The sequence below is a fragment of the Haliotis rufescens genome, unplaced genomic scaffold, assembly GCF_023055435.1.
Source record: "Haliotis rufescens isolate VD_foot unplaced genomic scaffold, xgHalRufe1.0.p SCAF_7, whole genome shotgun sequence".
NCBI lineage: Eukaryota > Metazoa > Mollusca > Gastropoda > Lepetellida > Haliotidae > Haliotis > Haliotis rufescens.
In genome coordinates, this window is record NW_025964361.1 from 56,440,598 (window position 1) to 56,466,227 (window position 25,630).

General features: G+C 41.4%; 1 protein-coding gene across 3 annotated transcripts in view; it reads right to left on the reverse strand.

The window, feature by feature from the left end:
- LOC124133737 (arp2/3 complex-activating protein rickA-like) overlaps positions 1-25,630 on the reverse strand; it is a 134,412-nt gene that overhangs the window by 17,979 nt on the left and 90,803 nt on the right. For all 3 annotated transcript variants that reach the window (XR_007218974.1, XM_048387529.1, XM_048387528.1), the window contains exon 2: positions 819-945. Coding sequence is in view for 2 of the 3 variants with exons in the window: in XM_048387529.1 (XP_048243486.1) it covers positions 819-945 (127 nt within the window). In the remaining variant the exon portion in view is untranslated. The remainder of the gene's footprint in view (positions 1-818; positions 946-25,630) is intronic.

The window sequence follows — 25,630 nt, forward strand, 5'->3', positions numbered from 1 at the left end:
CTATGAGAGAATACTAAGTAAGGATAAAGTATAGGGATGAACAACTTCTTATTACAATTAGGAGCGACGTTTCGGTGTAGGTTCTGACACGGTTGGCAAGCAAGTGTATTGGAACAAGAAAGTTGTTCACTTGCTTGATAACGGTGTTAGAAATCATAATTGTAAAGAAGTTGTTCATCCATATATCTTTATCTTACTTAGTACTCCAGCTTCTAAATGCCTCTCAAAGACGTTACGAGAGAGTATTTTACACAAGATACAAGAAAAGAAAAAGTAACTAAAAATTTAATACTGGAGCTAATTTACAGTTAGGTGAATATCAGACATGTATATACAAAGTGACATACGTTGTTTCAAGATATTCAAGCAGGTTAAATTGCCATTTCAGGATGCGACAAAATAAACTCAACTTTCTCAACATCATAAAAAGACATGAACCGTATATTATTTGTGTGCATTTGTTAAAAAGGCGGTTTCTTTCATCAGAGCATCAAGGACAGTGCAATAAATCTTTACAATAAAAGCATTTTCTCTCAGATAAAAGACATCGGTTATAGTGGAGCAGTACCAAATCTAAAAAGTGTCATTGCCTTTCATTGAGATCGGACTATGTAATATTGCACATTAAATTCGGTTTATGCACTGTATTGTTGTAAATTGTAAATAATCTGTCCTACTTCCTACTCATGATACAGTTTGAGTCGTACAATCGACTTTGAAAGATGTTTTATGAATATTTAAAGGGTTTTGTCGCTTGTTTAAATATATGTATAATGATCTCCACAGACCAAAGTCTTATGTATATTTTAAACGCCTACCTGAAATACTGCCTGGGGTTCCATACGACGCCGGATATGTCTTACCGCTGTGGTACAAGCAATTGTAGTGACGAGAAACTTGATGGGCGGGAGCTTCCATCTTACTAAGGATTCACATGCAGGACACCTACGAAGAAATGATTATTGGAGAACTATCCGAGTTTCTGTCAAAAGGGTGTATTTATACATTCAACTAATGATATTCATATAACTTACATAATCTGCAATTTCTGTTTGATTTGGTGGGGAAATGTGGAAACATATATGCTGAATTTGTTTCATTGGCTTATGAAAACGGTCAACTGCCTTTTATGGTCAATATATTTTGCATAAGGTTTAGTCCATATATATACCATTTGACATGGGAAACGAGTGCATCCCCTCATCTACATGAGTGTGAGACTTCGTGTATGTACCCAACCAACCATGAAAAGAAACACTCGTTTCTGTCTAGTCTTGCTGAATAATCAAATAGAAACTATATAAAATAATACACATGGCTCTAAAATTTACAATCAAGGTTTTCAAGTCTTGGTGCTAACTTTTACACGTCGCTTTTCAACATGGCGTGCGATGCTGTCCCACACTATGACCATTTCATGTAGTTTTCACATCTCCCTACTCAATAGGACTGGTCAACCAGGCGGACAGATAGATTACTTAAGTCTCACCTCAACATATGATACAAACAAAAAATATACGAGATAAAATACATCAGAATGCTGAGCCGTTCCATGCGGAACTTCGAGAGAATACTAAGTAAGGATAAAGTATAGGGATGGACAACTTCTTATTACAATTAGGAGCGACGTTTCGGTGTAGGTTCTGACACGGTTGGCAAGCAAGTGTATTGGAACAAGGAAGTTGTTCACTTGCTTGATAACGGTGTTAGAAATCATAATTGTAAAGAAGTTGTTCATCGATATATCTTAATCTTACTTAGTACTCCAGCTTCTAAATGCCTCTCAAAGACGTTACGAGAGAGTATTTTACATAAGAAACAAGAAAAGAAAAAGTAACTAAAAATTAAATACTGGAGCTAATTTACAGTTAGGTGAATATCAGACATGTATATACAAAGTGACATACGTTTTTTCAAGATATTCAAGCAGGTTAAATTGCCATTTCAGGATGCGACAAAATAAACTCAACTTTCTCAACATCATAAAAAGACATGAACCGTATATTATTTGTGTTCATTTGTTAAAAAGGCGGTATCTTTCATCAGAGCATCAAGGACAGTGCAATAAAATCTTTACAATAATTCTCTTAGATAAAAGACATCGCTCACTGATTTGGAACCAATTAGATATAAGATTTGTTACTTGTGACAAAACAAAAGGGTTGTGTATTTACATTTTTAATGTGCACGGTAAAGGTCAGAAATGTTTACATGTACTCTTAAATTCTAATTTCGTTTCTTTTGTTGAGCAAAAGCGTTACTCCACATAAAAATGTTAGTAGTTTCAATTTCGAGCTAACTTACACAAAAGCCTATTTTATGCGTGAAATATTATGAGTACCTCATATTGCAACACTTTATTCAATAGTAGACCATACCATAGACTGACAAAGCTTAGAATAGGTTTGATACTGCACATCACCCAGGAGTTTATAGTTTGTGCAAAGCAACCCAAGGACTCTGCTCGCTGAATTTGCCACGGATGGACATACGAGCATAATCAAAATGCTCAGTTACAAGCAAACCTAATTAATTATAGCAACCAACATTTTCTAACTTAACATCTCAAAATGAAAACAAAACATTAGTTCTCACCACCGAAGGACCTCTAAAATGCAATAACTGACATGCCACTATTTATAGTCATTTAGTTTGAAACACACCAGTCAAGTAGACAATCGAACAAAATATTCAGCTCGTTTTTACTTACAGCTATTAAAACAAAATCGTCTGCATAAGATCATTGATGTACCGATTAAAAAGTAAGGGACATAACAAACAGCCCTGTTGTAAACCACGTTGTACATCACACCAGCGTGCGTAGGCTACAGAACATTTAATATTTCCATTTATCCCCTATTGGGACGTCGTTCGATTTTTTCTCGAAATTAGTGAATGAATGAACGAACGAACGAACGAACCATGCAGGACCAGTTTTTGTCTTTAGGAGACATGCCATTATACAAAGGATAATATAAGAATAACGTGTCATTACATGCATAAAAGCAAGATTGGTACATATAATTTTAAAATCACAAAGGAGCCCTTCCCCACATGCACCACACATATATATATATATATATATATATATGTGCGCATACGTAAGCACATATATATCCCTCGAACAGGGCACATGCCCATTCCATACATTTCACCTTAGCATGCATGCCCACATACACAAAGATTTGGGCATGCACGTGCACACACGCACACACGCACACACACACGCACACAATTTAGCGTTAACTCACACGTACATATATATACGCAAATTCAGCACACACCTAAACGTGCTCGCATCCCTACACACATGTAGATATACATGAATATCCCTACATACATATGCAGACACATAAGCACATATACACACATGCATAAATGCATATCTCCATACGTTGGTTCTAAGGTTACATTTAAAGGCAATCCACATATTTATTCATATACCCGATTACATATTATACATATTCAAATAAACAGATATTGTACCTTCATACAGTCACATAACATGTATAACATACATACATACATACATACATACATACATACATACATACATACATACATACATACATGAAAAACCCATATATAAAATTCACCAATTTTGCTAAGCAAACAAATAGGCTTAAACGAGACAGGCTAGCATTACATAATAGATGAAACTGCATGACCGATAAAGAGAACATTGTACTTATTTATAATAAAATTTTCTGCGAGCACGCATTTTAAACACATTTTACCTTTCGATGATATACCGGCGTTGGGATTGTTTGGAATAGTCATATCATACCATGAATACAGTTCATAGAAAATAATTTGTTAAATCACTGTAGCGGATATCGTTGTTGACTGGATACACAAGGAGAAAGTGTTTTCCGTCTTCAGGAGTGTCAACACAGAATGTACAATAACGTCTATGAGCCGGGATACCTAGCCTGTCGGTTTTAACGTCTAGCTTCATAGAACCAGAACGAAGGGAGGCGAGAACAGATCTTTTGTAGGGCGGGAGGTTTACATAATATTCTGCACAGAGATCTCATTTAAAAGTAATTATAAGTTCTAAGTTGGGCATTGACTGAAGTCCTTTTCCTCCACCTGGTTTTACGAATATTCCGCACCAGGTTGGAGAGTTATCATTGGAACACGTTAAGTCACACACATTTTTAAAACAATTAAGTCTTTACTGTCTCAGGATTTCCCGTGAGTTTACAACCATCTATGGGCACACTACACAAACCAGAGCAATATGCTAGGACACACAAATATCTTCTTCGTTATTCTTCTGTTTGGAGTCTTGCATGTCAGTACGTCAGCATGACAACTGTGTGCAGGTTAAGCTACTCCAACTCGTTAAGTGATACAGATTAACCAGATTATGATTATGTTTATAAGTTGTGTTTGATCTGTGTCGGGTTACGTGCGTTCTATTAGCAAAGATTTAGCGTAGTTTTCTCAATGATATAGAATGTAGGAACTTTAGTGAAGACTTATCAAAATCCTTCAACCTTTGAGTTTGTTTTGCATTATTTTCATTAAATACAGTGTTAAAACACATTAAATAGATTAAACTTCTCTATAACCTGAGTGTAATCTCACATAATCTATGTTTTCTGGTCTGTTCCACTTTAATATAAGGTAAACACGTAACTATTACTTGACAGACCAACCTTGACTAATCCTGGTCTGAGCAGACTGACAACTGGGGCATCTGGCATTTAGGAGGTTACCGTCGGTCATGCAGGTGCCTTGCTCATTCCGGATTAAGAGGGTGGGGTGGGGGGCGTCTCCAAAGCAAAGAGTAAATAATTCAGGGTTCACCAAATTAGCTACATAGCTTACAAGAGCGTATACATTAATGTTTATCACAATTTATTTTCATTATTTTTCATTACAATATCCATATACAAATATACCCTCAAATTGGCAAGGTGATTATATATATGTTGCTAGTCAGTAGGAATATTTCAGGGCGATTCTTTCAGTCCCTTGTCACTCAATCCTTGAAGCATTTTGCTTATCAAAGTGGAAGGTTATCATCATGGACCTCCTCAGCACAGATCACCAACACCTCTTACTCACCGCCTTCAAATGGATGACCTTGACGTTATTGCCAGTGGAGGATCCACACTAAAAAACATATTCTCATTGTCGAGTCCCTTTTTATGATATCGGAGTCCTTTTGCGACATCTTCATCTGAAACGTGGCAAGATAGAAGGGAGAAGATCAGTAAATTTACTTGGGGGAGGAGTTATTGACAATCTCGTGGGAGGTCAGGCCTATACGTACTTAGGGATGCAGGATATGAACAAACTCCAGAATGCCCATATCAAGGAAAACCTTCGGGCAGAGTACAAGTGTAGACATAAGAAAATCTGGAGTTCAGAGCTGAAGGCCCGCAATATAGTCAAAGCCACAAATACTTCTGCTGTACCCGTCCTTTCCTATTCTTTTGGTGTTGTTGATTGGACGAAACAAGACATTCAGGGTATTTACAAACTCACACGAAACATCATGTCAGACAGTAGACCCCACCACCCGCGCTGTTTCCCCAATGCCTTATTTTTACCAATTTTCATGGGAGGGCGTTGTTTCATTAACGCGGAGGCTCTTCATGATAGAGTTATATTGTGCACTTTTGCACACATTTATTTGTCTAATGGTCCTCTTTTGAAGCATGCCAAGACTCAAGATGGAAACAAGGCATTCCACAGTTTTCTTCAACGAGTTCAAGGATGTGGGACAATAATCTCAATGTCAATGGATATGGATTCTGGGCCTACTTTTAAAAGTATGTAAATGGGCCAACCATCACATTCGATACTTCCACAAGGCATCAACAGGTATACTCTCACGCTTCTTTTTTACACACATAGAGTTTTCTTTATCCGCCTCAGGAGATTACTTTACCTATTTGTAGGATCTCAGGAGACTGCTTATCTGTTTTGATTGATCTCAGGAGACTGCTTTATCTGTTTTGATTGATCTCAGGGGACTGCTTTATCTGTTTTTATAGGATCTCAGGAGACTACTTTATCTGTTTTATGGGATATCAGGAGACTATTTTATCTGTTTTGAAGGATCTCAGGAGACTGATTTGTTTGTATGATAGGAGCTCAGGAGACTACTTATTCTGTTTGGTAGGAGCTCAGGAGACTACTTTATCTGTTTTGTAGGATCACAGGAGACTGCTTTATCTGTTTGGTAGGATCTCAGGAGACTACTTTATCTGTTTTGTAGGATCTCAGGAGACTGCTTTATCTGTTTTGTAGGATCTCAGGAGACTGCGTTATCTGTTTTGTAAGATCTCAGGAGACTACTTTATCTGTTTTATGGGATATCAGGAGACTATTTTATCTGTTTTGAAGGATCTCAGGAGACTGATTTGTCTGTATGATAGGATCTCAGGAGACTACTTATTCTGTTTTGTAGGATCTCAGGAGACTACTTTATCTGTATTGTAGGATCTCGGGGGACTACTTTATCTGTATTGTAGGATCTCAGGAGACTGATTGATTTATCTGTTTTGTAGGATCTCAGGAAACTGATTTATCTGTTAGACTACTACCCGCATCTGATACTTAGAGCCTGACAAAGTACAATGTATACTGTTCTAAAAAATATGCATTCATCTGTCAAAACGTGTTCCAACTTCTGGGGATGAAACGAGTGTAAACAAATCGATAAAACCCATTCCATATTCCTAAGAAGTCTCTTCTAAAAGGTAAGTCGATTGTGCGATTCCGACTGTATCATGAATGGGCGTTTCATTAATCACTATCAAATAATGACGATTTCAGGTGTTTGCAAATAGGTGAGCGTATCCTGACTCAACTGTGGCACCGTCATAAACACATGCAAGGGAAAGTCAATTGTTTACATCAGTCAGATGACTTATTGTGCAACAGAAATAAGGAAAATCCCGAAATTATAATTGTAACTTTTTTTATCCATATTTCTGTGTCTCAGAACGCCCTTTTAAAGAATGTCGTTTTTGGACAATAATCAGCATTAGCATGACACGTTATTCAAGAGAGTGTTTCAGGTATGAATAGGCGCAGTATTATACTAAATGTTGAATGATCTGAGGGATGTTGGGCACAAACAACACAATCTGGCATATCCCTACCTACCACATACAGCCCCGTCGTAACGTAAAGACGCTTCTTTATGAAGGGATTGTCAGCAAGTGACAGTGAACGACCCTCAGATATATAAATATATTAATCTGGAAAAATTGCAGAGTAAAATAGCGGTTTACTTCATTTCATTTCATGAGGGACATGAAATAATATGCACCTTATCATGTGCAGTATAATGTGGACCCATATTTATAAGAAATGGTAACATTATAAGATTTTTACAATTAAATATACTTACATTTATAATTAATGAAAGCATGGTACATTACAATAAGTAATATGTAATGTTTATGAATCCAATGACGTGTGTGTGACAGGCCATGGTTGGTGTGTGAATGGTGTGTTTGTTAGTTATAATAGAACCATACATTATTAGACAATTGTTTATTTTGTTTTGCTTGTTTGCAGGATCGTCTGATATGGCGGCAAGTTTTGTTACTTTTCTTCTGATACCTTACACTCATAACACAGGATCAATCATAATCCATATAAATCATTCGTTTCTAACTGTCATACGCGGAGGTTTCATATGGTGAGCTTAACTACACACACTTTCCATGCTACCTTTCATACTCACATCCTTAACTTTCTCACTTTCAGACCTACACAATGTCATTTAATAATTGTGTGATTGCAGGAAGATTTACTGACTTGTAATAGTCAGGTTAATGATCCGTATCAGCCAGTTCCTACTAGGGGGCCTCGGGTGATAGCCACGTAAGGTTGTTAGACTTGGGTAAGTGGAGGTACCTTGTGCTAGCTGTGACTGTGCCGTATGTGTTCTTCAATGTATGACATGCAATAAATGACACCAACGAAGCATTATAAACGAAACATCTCGTACATGAATAGACCAGATATAAAAAGGCGAATTTTACATCAACGCTTTTTACATAAAAGCAGATGGACGCTAACAATGCACCGTTATGTTGTGGGTGACGCAGGTAATCTGTTATGTTTGTGTGGTGAGGTGTGTTGTACACATGTGTGCCTGCGCGTGACTACTACAAGCAAGGTGATTAAAAAGAGTAGCATAATAATAATAATAATAATAATAATAATAATAATAAGAGACTGTCCAACACATTGTCAGAGGATGCCCCGCTTTGGCACAAACACAATATCTTAAGCGACATGGTGGAGTGGCTGGATCCTTTTATTACCGTCTTCGTCATGCTTGTGGTGTTTGTGGTTTTGACACAGAGGTCCATCCATGGTACGACCCGGAATATGCAGAGGGATTCATGGAAAATTCTTTCGAATAGGCCCGTATACAGCCTCTGACATATCCAGGCCAACAACCCTGATCTTGTCCTTTTTGATAAATCAAATGAGGCAGCGCTTCCTGGGAGAAGTCCCATTCGCTGTCTTGGCTGCGTGTAGAAGGGGCAAAGGCCCTGAGCTGATGATGAGCCGAACCAGCCTGACTGTGCCAGGATCTATTATTACTCCGGTCACTGGATCATTATGCACTCAAGAATCATTCTCAGCTCCCTGGGGAGTATATAACCCAAGGTGCCTGTTAGGCGCTAGAAGATTAACGACCACATTTCCACCTCGTCCTACCGGGTACCCATTCACTGCCCAAGAAGTTGGAGTTGGTGTGGCGTGACGGTTACTCAATATAGGCCAAGGGGAGGACGGTAGTTCATAAAGAGGGGGAGAATGGGAGAAGTGTGAGGATGGCATGATGACCTTACTGTCATAGTTGGATGTCGGCTGTATGGAATGCTCAGTTGGTCGCAAAGGACATTCACGATGGATAGATTTCAAGAAAAGATAAAAAGATGCTTACCACAAGCAGCCGTTGCGTTACACAAAACCAGTACCTGAAGAGCCTGGAGCAGGAGCGTCAGTTCAATGTGATAAAACTGTGGGGTGAAGATTCTATGTCTGCCACCAGAGGTTTATTTGACAGGGTTGAAACGCTTGCACTTGGCTATGGTGATCAGTGGGGACAGTGACAGTCGAAATTCACAATAACTTAATAGAAGAGGTCTTCATATCGCTTCCAGTATTTGGAGAAATGTAGGTCCAAATGTTGGTAATAGAGTTGATGTTGTGGACCCAAGACGAAATAGTAAAGTCCAACACTAACCTCTTGACTTGATCGATCCGGGGTAGAATAGGTCTTCAGGATCCCATGCTTGTCGTAAAAGGCGACTATGCTTGTCGTAAGAGGCGACTAACGGGATCGGGTAGTCAGGCTCGCTGACTCGGTTGATTCACGACGCAGACATGTATAAAACAGACGCAACTTTTTCTATTGCAACCAGGAATGTTCATTGTACCGAATTCGTGATAAGCAATGTGACGGTCTTATGATTAAAGTAACTATCAAATCTTACATCACCAAAATGTTCGAAATATACTGAACAGCATTGAAACGCACCAGCAATAAATCTTGAAATATTACAAAAACAACTTGAGCAATGACCGATTTTAATTAGAACAGAAATAGACGGATTATTAAGAAAGACGACAAAGGAAACGGGAATACCACACAGTAATTACATTTACGTCATCAGTGTAAGGACACATAGGGTTAAAATGAAAAGTCAATATCTGGTATGTCCGCCATTGGCAGCAACACAGGCCATGCAACGTCTTCTCATTGATCGAATAAGTCTGCGAGTAGTGTTCTGGGGCATTCAACTCTTGACGTAGTGTATCTTCAAGTTCTCTCAGGTACTGTACTTGCGGACGACGTGAGAGGCGTTGACCCAGGTAATCCCATAGATGTTCAATTGACGATAGATCGGGTGACAGGGCTGGCCATGGAAGCAGAGGCACATTATTGTTTGCTAGGTACTATGTTGAAACACGTGCTGTGTGCGCTCTTCCATTATCTTGCTGAAAGGTGTGCATATCTTGGTGCTGATGAAAGAATGGGATGACGTGATTTGCCAATATGTTATTCCTGTAGTAAAGGGCATTAACTCTTCCACGACAAACATGGAACTCTGTTCGATGGTTATGACTGACGACGCCCCACACCATGACACTCCCCCCCCCCCCCCCCCATCGATCTGTCTGTACAACGCAGTCACTGTTGTAACGTTCTCCACGTCGACGCCACACTCGCAGTCGACCGACCAACATATGGACGTCGAGCACGTAGCCCTGCTGAGCGAAGACGTCGACGTACGGTGTCAGCGCTGATCAAACCCTGTCGGCCTTGTACGGTTGCTGCAGTCCTGGTAGCCGGAAGTGTACGATCCCGAAGATGCCGACGAACAATATGGCGATCCTGACGTGGTGTAGTTACACGACGTTGACCCGGACGTGGTCGATCTCTGGTGGTTCTTGTCTGCTGGTATCTGCTCAGTAGCTTGAGGACTGTTGAATGATGGCATTGAAACCGTTATGCAACGACTCTACCTGACGTACCAACTTGAAGCATGCCCAAGGCACGTTCACGTTCCTCTGCTGTTAATCTTGGCATTTCTTGTGTCAGTACCCTTTACGTCTGCAGCAACACGTGATGTGGCTTTTAAAAGTCTGTCTTTTATAGCCCTATTCTGCATGCTTCCCGTGAAACAAAACACGTTTTCCATGATGTCCACGCAATTTGTTGCGTTTTGGCAATGTCGCTCACAAAAAAAATAGGAATGTGTTTTGACGAGCTGTTCTTCTTCATGCTTCGTCCAGAACGTCGTATATTACTCATTCACTTATATATTTTCATATGACTTAAGCCCGGATAAAAATACATCCATTTTCATGGTGGTGCGTTTTCAATGCTGTTCAGTATATTTAATATTTGCAGATCCCCGTCAAATGGCTGGAATGTTGCTGGAGTAAGTGTGTTTGATTTCACGCCGCTTTTAGCAATATTCCAGCAATATCACACCAGAAATTGGCTTCACACATTGTACCCATATCGGCAATCGAACCCGGGTCTTCAGTGTGACGAGCGAACGCTATAACCGCTAGGCTACGCGACTGCTGCGATCTCATGCGACAATTACCTCCTTCTTGTAGGATCTCATGAGACTATGTCTTGTAGGATCTCATGAGACTATGTCTTGTAGGATCTCATGAGACTACTCAGTATGTCGTGTTGGATCGCATGAGACTATATCTTGTAAAATCTCATGAGACATTGTTTTGTTGGATATCATGAGACTACGTATTGGAGGATCTCATGGGACTACTAAGTCTGTCTCGTAGGATCTCAAGAGACTAGTTCTCGTAAGATCTCATGAGACGATGACTTGTAGGATCTCACGAGACATTGTTTTGTTGGATATCATGAGACTACGTATTGGAGGATCTCATGGGACTACTAAGTCTGTCTCGTAGGATCTCAAGAGACTAGTTCTCGTAAGATCTCATGAGACGATGACTTGTAGGATCTCACGAGACATTGTTTTGTTGGATATCATGAGACTACGTATTGGAGGATCTCATGGGACTACTAAGTCTGTCTCGTAGGATCTCAAGAGACTAGTTCTCGTAAGATCTCATGAGATGATGACTTGTAGGATCTCACGAGACATTGTTTTGTTGGATATCATGAGACTACGTATTGGAGGATCTCATGGGACTACTAAGTCTGTCTCGTAGGATCTCAAGAGACTAGTTCTCGTAAGATCTCATGAGACGATGACTTGTAGGATCTCATGAGATATTGTTTTGGAGGATCCCATCAGAATACTAAGTCTGTCGTGTAGGATCTGATGAGACTACTAAATCTGTCGTGCAGGATCTCATCAGAATACTAAAAATGTTTTGTATGACTTAATCTGACTTGTGGGTCTCGTGAGGCTGCTGAAGGTTCTTGTCGACTTTGTTCTCTTTGTCGTTAAAATGAGACTCCCGAACAACGCACATGAATTGTATTGTATCGCGCTCTTCTTTTGATATTATCGTGCACATAGTAATAGCCCTAGTTTTTGTTAGGTTTATGTTTTTTTATTGTGCAAGTATGTGCTGCGACTGCATCTCATCACATTAGTTGAATGCGGTGGCGTCCATATAAGTTTGTCTTAAGAAAAATGCAACATAAATTTGCTAGTTGGGAAGCAAAACGACAACATGAAATATAGCAATTTCCAAACTGGTCACCATAGGGGAACTTTTATGACATTGTTATACCTCGGTACAGACAATACAATATTTTAAAGTATTTGAAATGGATGCGGTTCTTAGTAAGACATCAACCATCTATTGAATTCAGTCGATCCATTGCATCACAGTGAAGTAATATACCTGTCACGGACCAAACCCAAAACAGCTTGAGTGCATGCTAAGCCTTCCCCATAAAATCATAAAATTGCATAAACCTTTAGAATGACCCCAAACTATCCACAAGAATGTATGACAAGAGGGATAACTTTAACTTTTCAATAGTTAACTTTCGCTTTATATCGAGTAATAATCCAGCAGCTCCAGCCTTGGGTGTCTACATTGCACATCCTTTGAGATGCTCTTTCCACCAGGATTTCAATGAGCGGCATATGCCTCATTTTTAAAACTTGTTCGATCACAATATTTTGACTTGCTCCCATTTTGTTTCAGGTGAACAGTTGACCCGCCTTTGCATGTGTTTGTGACGTTTACCACCTTTTCATCACTATTTGATATAATGTATATGCATGAATAGTTTTGTACGTACACATACATATCCTAAGAAGGTGAGCTTGTAGTGAGTGGGTATTGTTTTACGCCGCTTTTAGCAATATTCCAGAAATACGGCTTTATATACCCAACCGTTCCTATCATGTTGTAATATGAGAGAAAGGTTTTCTGAAAACCTCTAAACTAGGCAATCATGACTCAACTTAGGTCATGCGAGGTTATGGCCCTATGTGTTACCACTTCCAATTGTCCCACACCTTAAATGGATGAGTGCACCCCTAATCGCCCGCCGCTACCCTGGCGGATAATAATTGAATGAGCCTTTGTAGAAACAACAGAAAAGGCAATTGTGGACTTTTTTAAATATATGTCTAAAATATTCATACAAACGATAGCGTGTGCGAGGAAGACGGGAGGAGTGGTATTTTTAAAACTGCTTCGTACTGCTTCGTAAATAAACGTTTATGAGCTTAATGTAAAGAATAAAAACCGACGCCGAGGTCTTGGCTGAGAATGTAGGTTTTTATCCAAGCTATTAAGCGTCTAAATACATGTAATGCATATACATGAATATATATATATATATACGGACCAATGGATGCTATCAGATATTTAACTATTCATGTCATTACTTGCATAAAAGCAAGATAGGTAAAAAAAAGATTACAATCACACAGGAGCCAATCCACACAACAACCACATGACCATATACGCGAACAAACATACCCACATCAAACAACCACACCCACACCCACACCCACACCCACACTCACACCTACGCCCACGCCCACGCCCACACCCACACCCACACCCACGTCCACACCCACACTCACGTCCACATCTACGTCCACACCCATGTCCACACCCACACTCACGTCAACGTCCACACCCACGTCCACGTCCACACCCACATCCACACCCACGTCGACACCCACGTCATCACCCACACCCACGCCCACGCCCACACCCACAACAACGTCCACGTCCACACCCACGCCCACTACCAAACCAACGTCCACACCCACACCCACACCCGCGTCAACATCCACACCTATGTCGACACCCACACCCACTCCCACACCCACGTCCACGTCAACACCCACATAAACACCTACGTCCACACACACGTCCACACCCACGTCCACACCCACACTCACGTCAACGTCCACGTCCACACCCACGTCCACGTCCACACCCACATACACACCCACACCCACGTCATCACCCACACCCACGCCCACACCAACGTCCACGCAAACGCCCACACCCACGTCCACACCAACACCCACACCCGCGTCAACATCCACACCAATGTCGACACCCACACCCACACCCACACCCACACGTCCACATCCACGCCCTAGCCCACGCCCACGTCCACACCCACGTCCACATCCACGTCCACACCCACGTCCACACCCACGTCCACGTCCACACCCACGTCCACACCCACACCCACGCCCATGCCCACACCCACGCCTACGCCCACGCCCACGCCCACACCCACACCCACACCCACGTCCACACCCACGTCCACGCCCACACCCACGTCCACACCCACACCCACGTCCACACCCACACCCACACCCACGTCCACACCCGCACCCACACCCACACCCACACCCACGTCCCAACCCTTTATATTCACATAAGTGAGCAAGTGGTTTGGGTTTAACGCCACTTTGAACAGTATTCTAGTTATATCATGGAGTGCCAGCTCTACTGTGGGAGGAAAGCCCGAAATGAGGGGGGGGGGGGTGAGTCAGGTGAGTCTGTCTTGTAGCCGCTCACGTTGCACCTATGAACAAATGGGTTGGTCGAGGAGGGTGCATTTGGCTTTGATGGTGCGTCCCTGTAACACTCATGAACGTACATGTACCTATGCCGCTGATGTTACGTCCATGAAACACTCATGTTACGTACCTATGCCACTGGTGTTATGTCCCTGAAACACTCATGTTACGTGCCTATGCCACTGGTGTTATGTCCCTGAAACACATGTAACATACCTTGGTCGCTGATGTTACGTCCCTGGAACACTCATGTTACATACCTGGGTCACTGATGTTACATCCCTGAAACACTTATGTTACGTACCTATACCACTTGTGTTACGTCCCTGAAACACTGATGTTACGTACCTATGCCACTTGTGTTACGTCCCTGAAACACTGATGTTACGTACCTATGCCACTTGTGTTACGTCCCTGAAACACTCATGCCAGGTACCTATGCCACTTGTGTTACGTCCCTGAAACACTGATGTTACGTACCTATGCCACTTGTGTTACGTCCCTGAAACACTCATGCCAGGTACCTATGCCACTTGTGTTACGTCCCTGAAACACTAATGTTACGTACCTATGCCACTTGTGTTACGTCCCTGAAACACTGATGTTACGTACCTATGCCAGTGGTGGTACGTCTCTGAAACACATGTTACATACCTTGGTCGCTGATGTTACGTCCCTGGAACACTGATCTTACGTACCTATGCCACTGATGTTATGTCCCTGAAACACATGTTACATACCTGCGTAACCGATGTTACGTCCCTGAAACACTGATGTCACTTACGTATGCCACTGATGATACGTCCCTGAAACACTCATGTTACGTCCCTGAAACACTGATGTCACTTACGTATGCCACTTGTGTTACGTCCCTGAAACACTGATGTCACTTACGTATGCCACTTGTGTTACGTCCCTGAAACACTGATGTTACTTACGTATGCCACTTGTGTTACGTCCCTGAAAGACTCATGTTACGTACCTATGCCACTTGTGTTACGTCCCTGAAACACTGATGTTACTTACGTATGCCACTGATGTTACGTCCCTGAAACACTAATGTTATGTACCTATGCCACTTGTGTTACGTCCCTGAAACACTGATGTTACTTACGTATGCCACTTGTGTTACGTCCCTGAAAGACTCATGTTACGTACCTATGCCACTTGTGTTACGTCCCTGAAACACTGATGTTACTTACGTATGCCACTGATGTTACGTCCCTGAAACACTAATGTTATGTACCTATGCCACTGATGTTATGTCCCTGAAATACTCATGTTACGTACCTATGCCACTGATGTTACGTCCATGAAACACTCATGTTACGTACCTATGCCATTTGTGTTACGTCCCTGAAACACTCATGTTACGTACCTATACCACTGGTGTTACGTCTCTGAAACACATGTTACATACCTTGGTCGCTGATGTTACGTCCCTGGAACACTGATCTTACGTACCTATGCCACTGATATTATGTCCCTGAAACACATGTTACATACCTGCGTCGCCGATGTTACGTCCCTGAAACACTGATGTTCCTTACGTATGCCACTGATGATACGTCCCTGAAACAATCATGTTACGTACCTATGCCACTCGAGTTACGTTCCTGAAACACTGATGTTAAGTACCTGGGTCACTCGTGTTACGTCCCTGGGTCACTCGTGTTACGTCCCTGAAACACTCATGTTATGTACCCATGCCACTGGTGTTACGTCCCTGAAACACTGATGTTACGTACCTATGCCACTGATGATACGTCCCTGAAACACTGATGTTACATACCTTTGCCACTGATGTTACGTCCCTGAAACACTGATGTTACGTACCTGGGTCGCTGATGTTACGTCTCTGAAACACTTCAGTAACGTACCTATGCCACTTATGTAACGTCCCTGAAACACATGTTACATACCTGGGTCACTGGTGTTACATCCCTGAAACACTCATGTGACGTACTTATGCCACTGATGTTACGTCCCTGAAACACTCATGTTACATACCTTTGCCTGTGATTGTTGCGTCCCTGAAACACATGCTACATACCTGAAACACTGGTGTAACGTACCTACTGAGTGTTTCAGGAACGTAACATCAGTGTAGCGTTTGGGGATCACTGATGTTGCGTCCCTGAAACACTGGTGTTAGGTACCTACGCCACTGATTGTACGTTCCTGAAACACTCATGTTACATTCATGGGTCGCTGATGTAACGTCCCTGAAGCCCTCATGTGTACATTCCTGGGTCAATGGTGTTACGTCCCTGACACTCATCTTACGTACCTATGCCACTGATGTTACGTCCCTGAAACACATGTTACATACCTGCGTCACTGATATTACGTCCCTGAAACACTGATGTTACGTACCTATGCCACTGATGTTACGTCCCTGAAACACTGATGTTACGTACCTATGCCACTGATGTTACGTCCCTGAAACACATGTTACATACCTGCGTCACTGATATTACGTCCCTGAAACACTGATGTTACGTACCTATGCCACTGATGTTACGTCCCTGAAACACTGATGTTACGTACCTATGCCACTGATGTTACGTCCCTGAAACACTGATGTTACGTACCTATGCCACTGATGATACGTCCCTGAAACACTGGTGTTACGTACCTATGCCACTGATGTTACGTCCCTGAAACACATGTTACATACCTGGGTCACTGATGTTACGTCCCTGAAACACCGGTGTTACGTACCTACGCGACTGATGTTACGTTCCTGAAACACTCATGTTACATTCCTTGGTCGCTGATGTTACGTCCCTGAAACACTCATGTGCACATACCTGGGTCAGTGATGTTACGTCTCTGAAACACTCATGTTACGTACCTCGGTCACTGATGTTACGTCCCTGTGTTACTGATGTTACATCCTTTTTGTCAATTATATACTCTTCAAAAAAAGAAACTTGACATAGATGTAAAACCACTTTTTGCCAAATATCTAAAATATTTACATTAATGAGAACCAAATAAGTCAAACAGAAAGATGATGTGTCTATAATTCGCGAAAACACATGCAAAGCACATAAACGTAGCGTTTGGGGATCAATTTTACAGCTTCATCCAAACGCAACCGCCTGTAAAAAACGTGCAGCACAGGATCCTGCATTTAGGCATGCGGGCCCCCCTGCTGAATGGGTATAAAAATCCACATCAACGGCTGTTCATCCTGATAACGGCAGTAGACGTGGTGACAGAATGCCAAGACTGAATGCAGCTCAACGAAACAACGCCATTGGGAGATTACAAGCTTGAGCAACTCAGCAAGAAGTGGCCAGGCACTTTAGCGTATCCAGACAGACAATCTCCGCACTGTGGATCCGATACAACAGCACCAACAGAGTTGACGACAGACCAAGGTCAGGAAGACCAAGGGTGACAACCCAAGCACAAGATCGATACATCCGGCTGCGACACCTCCGAGACCGCACTACTACAGTCACGTCTACAACCACACAGATCCCAGGGGTACGCAGAATATCAGATGAAACGGTACGCAACAGACTGAGGGAGGCTGGACTTTTTCCACGAAGACCTGTTCGACGTCATGTATTGACCCCACGTCATCTGGCGGACCGTCTGCTTTGGTGCCAACAGGGGGTTAGATGGGCACGTGCAAGGTGGAGAAATGTACTGTTTACTGACGAGTCCCGTTTCCTACTCACACGTGCTGATTGGCGCGCACGTGTCTACAGACGTCGGGGTGAACGTTACGCCCCCAACCGTGTGCAGCAGGTTGTCCCATTTGGCGGCGGGAGTGTCATGGTATAGGCCGGAATTCATCACGGTGGTAGGACGCCTCTCGTGCATGTGGCAGGTGCATTGACAGGTGTGCGTTACAGAGACTTGATCCTACAGCCTTACGCTCTTCCTCACGTCAACGTTCATGGCGGACAGTTCCAGCAGGACAACGCTCGACCGCATATCGTACGTGTTTGTCAGGACTTCTTTCAGTACAACAACATCCAGACATTACCTTGGCCAGCCCGGTAACCAGATTTGTCCCCGATTAAGCATCTGTGGGACGAGTTGGATCGACGCGTTCGCAGAAGGAATCCACCGCCCCAAACTCTTCCCGCGCTTCTTGATGAACTTCAGCATGAATGGCAGCACATCCAACAGCGTGTTATTGACAACTTGATTGCATCTATGGGTCGCCGGTGTCAAGCGGTGATTGATGCACGTGGTGGGCACAACCGATACTGACATTTTCTGTACCCCTGTGACATTAACTGTATCGTGTACGTGTGTCTGTCTAGGTGACACGATTAATGTTTTTAACATTGTGTACATTGATCTTCAAACAGTGTTTCAATTATTGTTTCTGTGTCCTATTTTGAAACAATCGCATTATATTACATTTTGAAAGTCAGTGTCAAGTTTCTTTTTTTGAAGAGTATATAAGTGGACTTAAATCATTTTTTATCAATAGATTTAACATTAAATATAAACTTCATCGATTTCCATCTCAAAGCAAGATGACGTCGCTTATATAATTTGAATACACCACTTCAAAGAGAACATTTCACACCCTCTAAAATAAGATAAACAGTTGTGCCACTTCTCGTTCCATTAAATCACTCCCTTGATTCATAATAGACACGCTCATATTTCTATTTTTGCATCATTGCAGAAATGTTACTCCCAAAACGACTCCAGCTTTGTTTGATCTGTTTTACCGACCAAACTAAAGCAGTCTTACAGACTCGGTGACATCCGTGTCATCCCAAACCAGTTGCGTGGGAACTCCATTAACGGGGGTTCACGTAAGGAGAATATGGCACTCTGATAATTGTTTTCGTATGGGCAAGCTGCACTTTGTAGATGGTCTAAATATTAACTCACCCTAAAGTTCCCATGGTAACCAGTATTCTGAAACACCAGCTGGACTTTATTTTATCTTCCTATCCGTAAATTGTATCATAACAAAATTAAATTAATTTAAATCCTAAATTTAACTTTTATTTCAGTTGCACCTTTTTTAATATTGCTTTGTGTTGAGAATAATAAATATAATCTAAATTGTTGGCCCACTGAGTGTTTTTTATACAAGTACAAGGTGAGTTAACCTTAAATTGTGAGGCTTCATTGCATACATATTGGTATAAAGAGACTTAGCTAACAGTGTTTCCGTCCTGTATATTCAAGGAATTTAAATTGCAGTTTGCAAGCTTTAGGTGAGCATAATACATATGTTTTATTCCTAATTTTATAATTACGGTATGGAAGCTCATTATTGGTAATAATCTCTTAATATCTCGTAATAATCATAAATGTCATTCTTACAGTAATCAGTGTTTGAGTCGTAATCAAGTTACTTAGGAAACCGCGTATATATACAGTGTTTGAGTAAACCGCACTATTTATTATATAGTGCAAATGGTATAGTATCAAATGATTTGCAGCAATGCGTGTCTCCATAATATAATCACCAATACCTACATAATCCTATCTACACGTATTGGGAACATTAGTCAAAAGTGTATGGGAAAACAGACAGTGAATCGAGGTATGAATATTGAAAGTAGTTCCTGTATGACCTCATTTGCATATTTATCGGATCGATATACCAAGTTTGACGATTGTTTTTTCGATAACACTATCCGCTACATGATAATGTGTTTTATTGGTTGGATATTGAAACATATGATATTCTGACGTCTGTTGACTTACTGATTGCACATGGCTAAAAATATCATTTCCCTGTTAACTATGAATAGTTTCGTTCCATAGAAGGAATAATCCTGAAAAAAGACTCATAAATATTTTTGAGCCCACACATAGTTTCTATTTTAACCTAGTGAATATTTCCCATCCAATATGAAAATGCAACTACTTTATGTTGACAAAAAAGTAATTCATTATACAGTTTAGTGGATGAAGTACGTATTCTCAATAACAAGTGCGAGTTTTGAATGTGGAATGGCACGAGTTGGACACTAATGGTTTAATTAGATAATCAGAGATAATCCATACACAGATAATCCAGATTCGGATGCTCATGCTTTTAGTCACTGGTTCGCCTGCGAGATGGTGAAAAGTTTTGGAGTGGACTATTCATCATTGTTTCCCAAATGGGCATCTCGACACAAATCATGGCCAATGCGGATTGCAATACAATTGTGTATTCGTTGGCAAGTTTGTTTCAGTTTGTCATCAACAAGTGAAACGTCCCAAATACACGACGGTTGGTACATAACCGTCATGTCCAATTTAAATGCTGTGAATAATACATACACTGTCAAAAAAATGTGTTTAGAACCTAAACACAAACGTTGCCCAATAATTGTAACGAGATTAGAAGCCTAAACATGTTTAGCATTGTATTTCAATTCAATTCAAATTTCGAATTTGACCCCGACCTCTTTAACGACCTAGTGTGCCACCATCTCATCACACCAGCCATTAGAACCCATTAGATGTGATCGCCTACTCCCAAACAGATATGATCACATCATTTCCATTTGCCAATACAATAAAGATGAGAAGATATGTTTCGATGATTTCCACAGAACCCTACTGTTTTGGCATAGTACATCTAGGCTTCTAAACGTGTTAAAATAATGGAACAAGGCATGTCCTTAGATTTGTGTTCATGATCGAAACACATGTTTTCAATCTAAACCTGTTAAAATAACAACGGGAAATTGGTTAATTGCACAAGGAGTCTCATGCTAATGTATATCATAAGACTTGACCCCATGTTTCACTAACCTCTTGTACTAAGAACCAAAACATCATAAGAATTAATATTCATGATGTTATTAATGTTGTGGGAGTAAATAACCCAACGGAAATATATTATAATTGGATATCATTTCACGAACACCTGGTGTCATCGCTGATTTTCAGATATCATCATGTTATCGAAAAGGGTCATGCCTCTTTCTTTAAAAAAAAACTTTTTTTGATTTCGTCAAATGTGCATGTAATAAAGTTATTTTGCGTGAAGTAGGTCGCAGACTCGAGTATTTACAGACCGCCGTCATACACCTGGAAGTAGGTCGCCATAACTTTACTCACAGAGAGAGTGAGTATAGTTGTACGCCGCATTTAGCAATATTCCAGCAATATCACGGCGGGGGACACCAGAAATGGGCTTCACACATTGTACCCATGTCGGGATTCGAACCCGGGTCTTCGGCGTGACGAGCGAAAGCTTTAACCACTAGGCTACCCGACCGCCCCACTTTACTCAGAAAGTGCTATCCCAAATACAACATTTTGTAACAATGTAACATTTGACCACTTTCTTAATGACATTGTGTATTCATTTTATCATAACTTTTTTAAAGTGATTCAAAAACAAAAAAAGCATATATTCCTTAGGACTAGGAAAAGGGTTTTGTCGATTGTATTAGCATGGGATTGATACCTTAACATATTTTACAGTATGCAGATCTTAGTGTCGATGCTCATGTTATCGAACACTGTACTGTCTGGTCAAGACTGATCCGGGGTTGCTACAGCAACCCATGTTTGCCGCAAAAGGCGACTATGCTTGTCGTAAAAGGCGACTGAGATCGGATGGTCAGGCTCGCTGACTTGGTTGATGCATGTCATCGATCCCAATTGCGTGGATCGATGCTCATGATGTCAATCACTGGATTGTCTGGTCCAGACTCGAGTATTTACAGACCGCCGTCATACACCTGGAATATTGCCTAGTGCGACGTTAAACAACAAACAAACAACCTCTCGGTGTGTTGCGTACATAATATCATTTATATCAACCCGTGTTATTTTATAATGATTTATCATGGCGTGTCAGTTTAGAGTGCGGGTCTAATGTGTTATCTCTGAGGATGTTTCATCAATAAATATTATCATATCTTAATGACATTTTGCTCTTACAAAGCTTTTCAAACATATTTGATTATTTGAGTGATACAAACACGTATACAGGATGCGCAAGAAGGAACCTGCTCATGTTCCTTGCTATTGATCGACACAGACACGACCTTCATCTCAGAAGGTGGTCGAACATCCAACAGGTAGGTGAGCTCGGGCGTTGGTGAAGATATTTTTTGTGGTTTTCTTTAACCAACGTATTACTTTATGGACGTTTTTTCAACATTTACGTCCTTCATTGACGAATCCTAAGATGACTTAATACGGTTTTGAATATCACCTATATATTAAGCCACATTTCATAAACAATACCATATCATAACGAGGGTCGAATATTCGTTTCGTGATTCATGGTTTTTTTACTTGTGAAAGTATAAAAGTGGAACTATAAGTGGAACGAAGCACATGCATGTACATGCCTATTTCATTACATTCAGATAAACTCATGACAAATCGTTTCTGCGTAGTTTACCAATACTATTTTAATTCTGTGTCGTGTTATATGTTTTGTTGTCATCAAACATTTTTTGGAAGGGCTCTGTCAGTCCGAACACAACCCCTCGACTGTTCAATATTTGTACGCACATTAGGCGATGCCACACAAAAATGTCTTGGTAAGGTGGAGGGCGGCGTCCAGCAATATGCTCAATTGTGCTTCCACGTCCCCGTCAAGCACGCCTAACTTGGTTCAGATAGCATCTGAGGTTCGGACGACAAGACTGGGACAGTATACCGTCATCTGGACAGCTCTGACGGTCATGCAAGGTCCTACAAGCGTCCAGGAGACGCTTAGTGACGCTTGCGTTCCTCAACGTCAATTTAGGGGGTGGGGGGGGGGGGGGGGGGTGCCTGTATCAACGCAAATGGTAGTCACACTAGATATTGTCTACATCGAGCAAAGGCTATTTTAGTAGTATAGATGGAATATTTGGGTTGGGGAGGGGAGGGGTAACTAAAACAGTTATGGGTCAATCGAAGTAATCAGACATACTTCCCTTGTCAGCTTGTATAAGAGAAATACTATAGTCATGCATTTATAGTCAACACATTTATGAACACTTATAAACCTACTCCGTGTTTGCGTAACCCCGTGAGGGATTTCTGAAATGGTTGAATTCCCCCACAGAGCGCATTAGTTTAAATGGTAACCCTTGCAGGCTGGGTTACAATGACTGTAAACCCTCCTATATACTTCGACTTCTGTATAAATGAATGTGAATCGAACCTGCAACCCTTACATAACGTGGTTCGTTTTGTAACCCATTGTTTTCTGGACTGGTGATAAAAAGCTGTTCAATATAACATGTCATTAATTCAGTTGGTCCATGCTGCACGTATTATTTCTCTCGCACGCTTGATTGAATTCCTGTTATACCGCGACGAACTGTTTTGTTTCACTATAGGTAGACTAACATCTAGTCTCTGAAATGAACATATCGTACAGAAAAAATACTTATTAATTATCTTCATAAAAATGAATAAGAAGGAGCCCAGAGACTATCTTCAGTTCCTGATACTGCAGAAATCTTGACTTGCGCAACATTATAGACTTGCATGGGCTGTATTTCATATTTGTATCAGTGTCTGTAAGACAGACTACACTATAAGGTATCTCGATGTTTTTTTCTATTATCTATTTGATGAGTCGCTTAATACATTGGAAACACCACTTCTCCTTTGGATTACTTGAGATTGTAAAACCCGACAGAAGGGAACATAAGGGGCCCGTAGTAAGCCCAATGAGAAGTGTTTTTTTTTTCTTTACGTCGATTTTTAACCTCGTTGGGATACGAACCTGCAACGTTTTTGATTTGTAGTCCAACCATCTGTGCTCGTTGTCGTCACAAGTGTCAGTTTTCCTAGTCACAATTAACCGAGTTTGGTGATGTAATAATTTTTTATGTTAATATTGTACCGAGTTCGTTGTAAGTCCTGGTGGTATTTGTGTTCGGGGCAAGTGCCTGTGAATCTGATTTGCACATCAAATTTCAATATGTATTGTACATCCTATCCATATTTGACTTATTGCCTAATAATATGTGTATTCCGTTGTATGTATGTGTATTCCATATCTTGTCTGTGTTTACATTCTAAACACATGTTTTACAGTGTAGTTTTATTTTTTAATTCTGTTTTGATAACTATATCCCGGATCCGTTCGCTGCAATAGCTCACTTCCAGTCCGAAGCACAAAACAGCCATCCAATGAAATCACTCTCAAGCGGGACAGAAATTTTGCAGTTAAGTTAAGATAGGAACGTTGGAGGTGGCGACGTCAAATCGAAGCTATGTTAGCGAATGGGTCCAAGATATTTATCAAAATAAAACACTATACTGAACCGCAAAAGAAACGTCACCCCAAGAGGCCTTGCATGAAAAGTTGTCATTTAAATATCAAAGTTTCTAATATTTAACATTATCTTGTCCGGTAAAAATGAAATTTGATTATAAAAAAACAAAGCAGATGACAATAAAACCGATCGCTTAAGCGTATCACGGCAACGGTCATGGTAACCCGATTGCACGTGAGTTCCGTGCAATTTGAAATGCACATGCGTTCCCCCATTTCTTGCCCTATAAAAATCCACCCAGATTGGTTAACATTCATTCGTTATTGTATTGCTACCCCATGCCAAGATTGACAAGAAATCAGCGACACCAAGCCCTTGGACGATTGCAAGCTGGACAAACCGCCCGGCAAGTAGCCATTTCAAGTCCACGTAAGGACCATATACAGACTAAAGCAACGGTACCAGATCACTAGCACTACAGATGACTGACCACGTAGTGGAAGACCAAGGATCACCACCCGACGTCAGGATCGTCAGATTGTGCGACAGCATCTTCAAGATCGCTTTGTTACTGCTGCGGAAACTGCTCGACTGACCATGGGGACACGCCAGCGACACATTAGTGCGGACACCGTGCGTCGACGATTGACGAGCAGACACCTCCACTGTCACAGGCCACACCGTGGACCAATTCTGACACCACGTCATCGCCGGGACCGTCTTCAGTGGGCAACACAGTACCAGCATTGGCGCCACCAGCAGTGGAGAAGAGTCCTCTTCTCAGACGAGAGCCGTTACTGTATCTCAACAGCAGATGTCAGAGATAGTCTGGCGACGCCGAGGGGACCTTATTCGGATGCTTGTGTTGTTGAGGGAGACTCGTGGGGTGGTCCTAGCATCATATGGTGTGGGGTGGAATTGGTCTTGCACAGAGGGTCGCCTCTG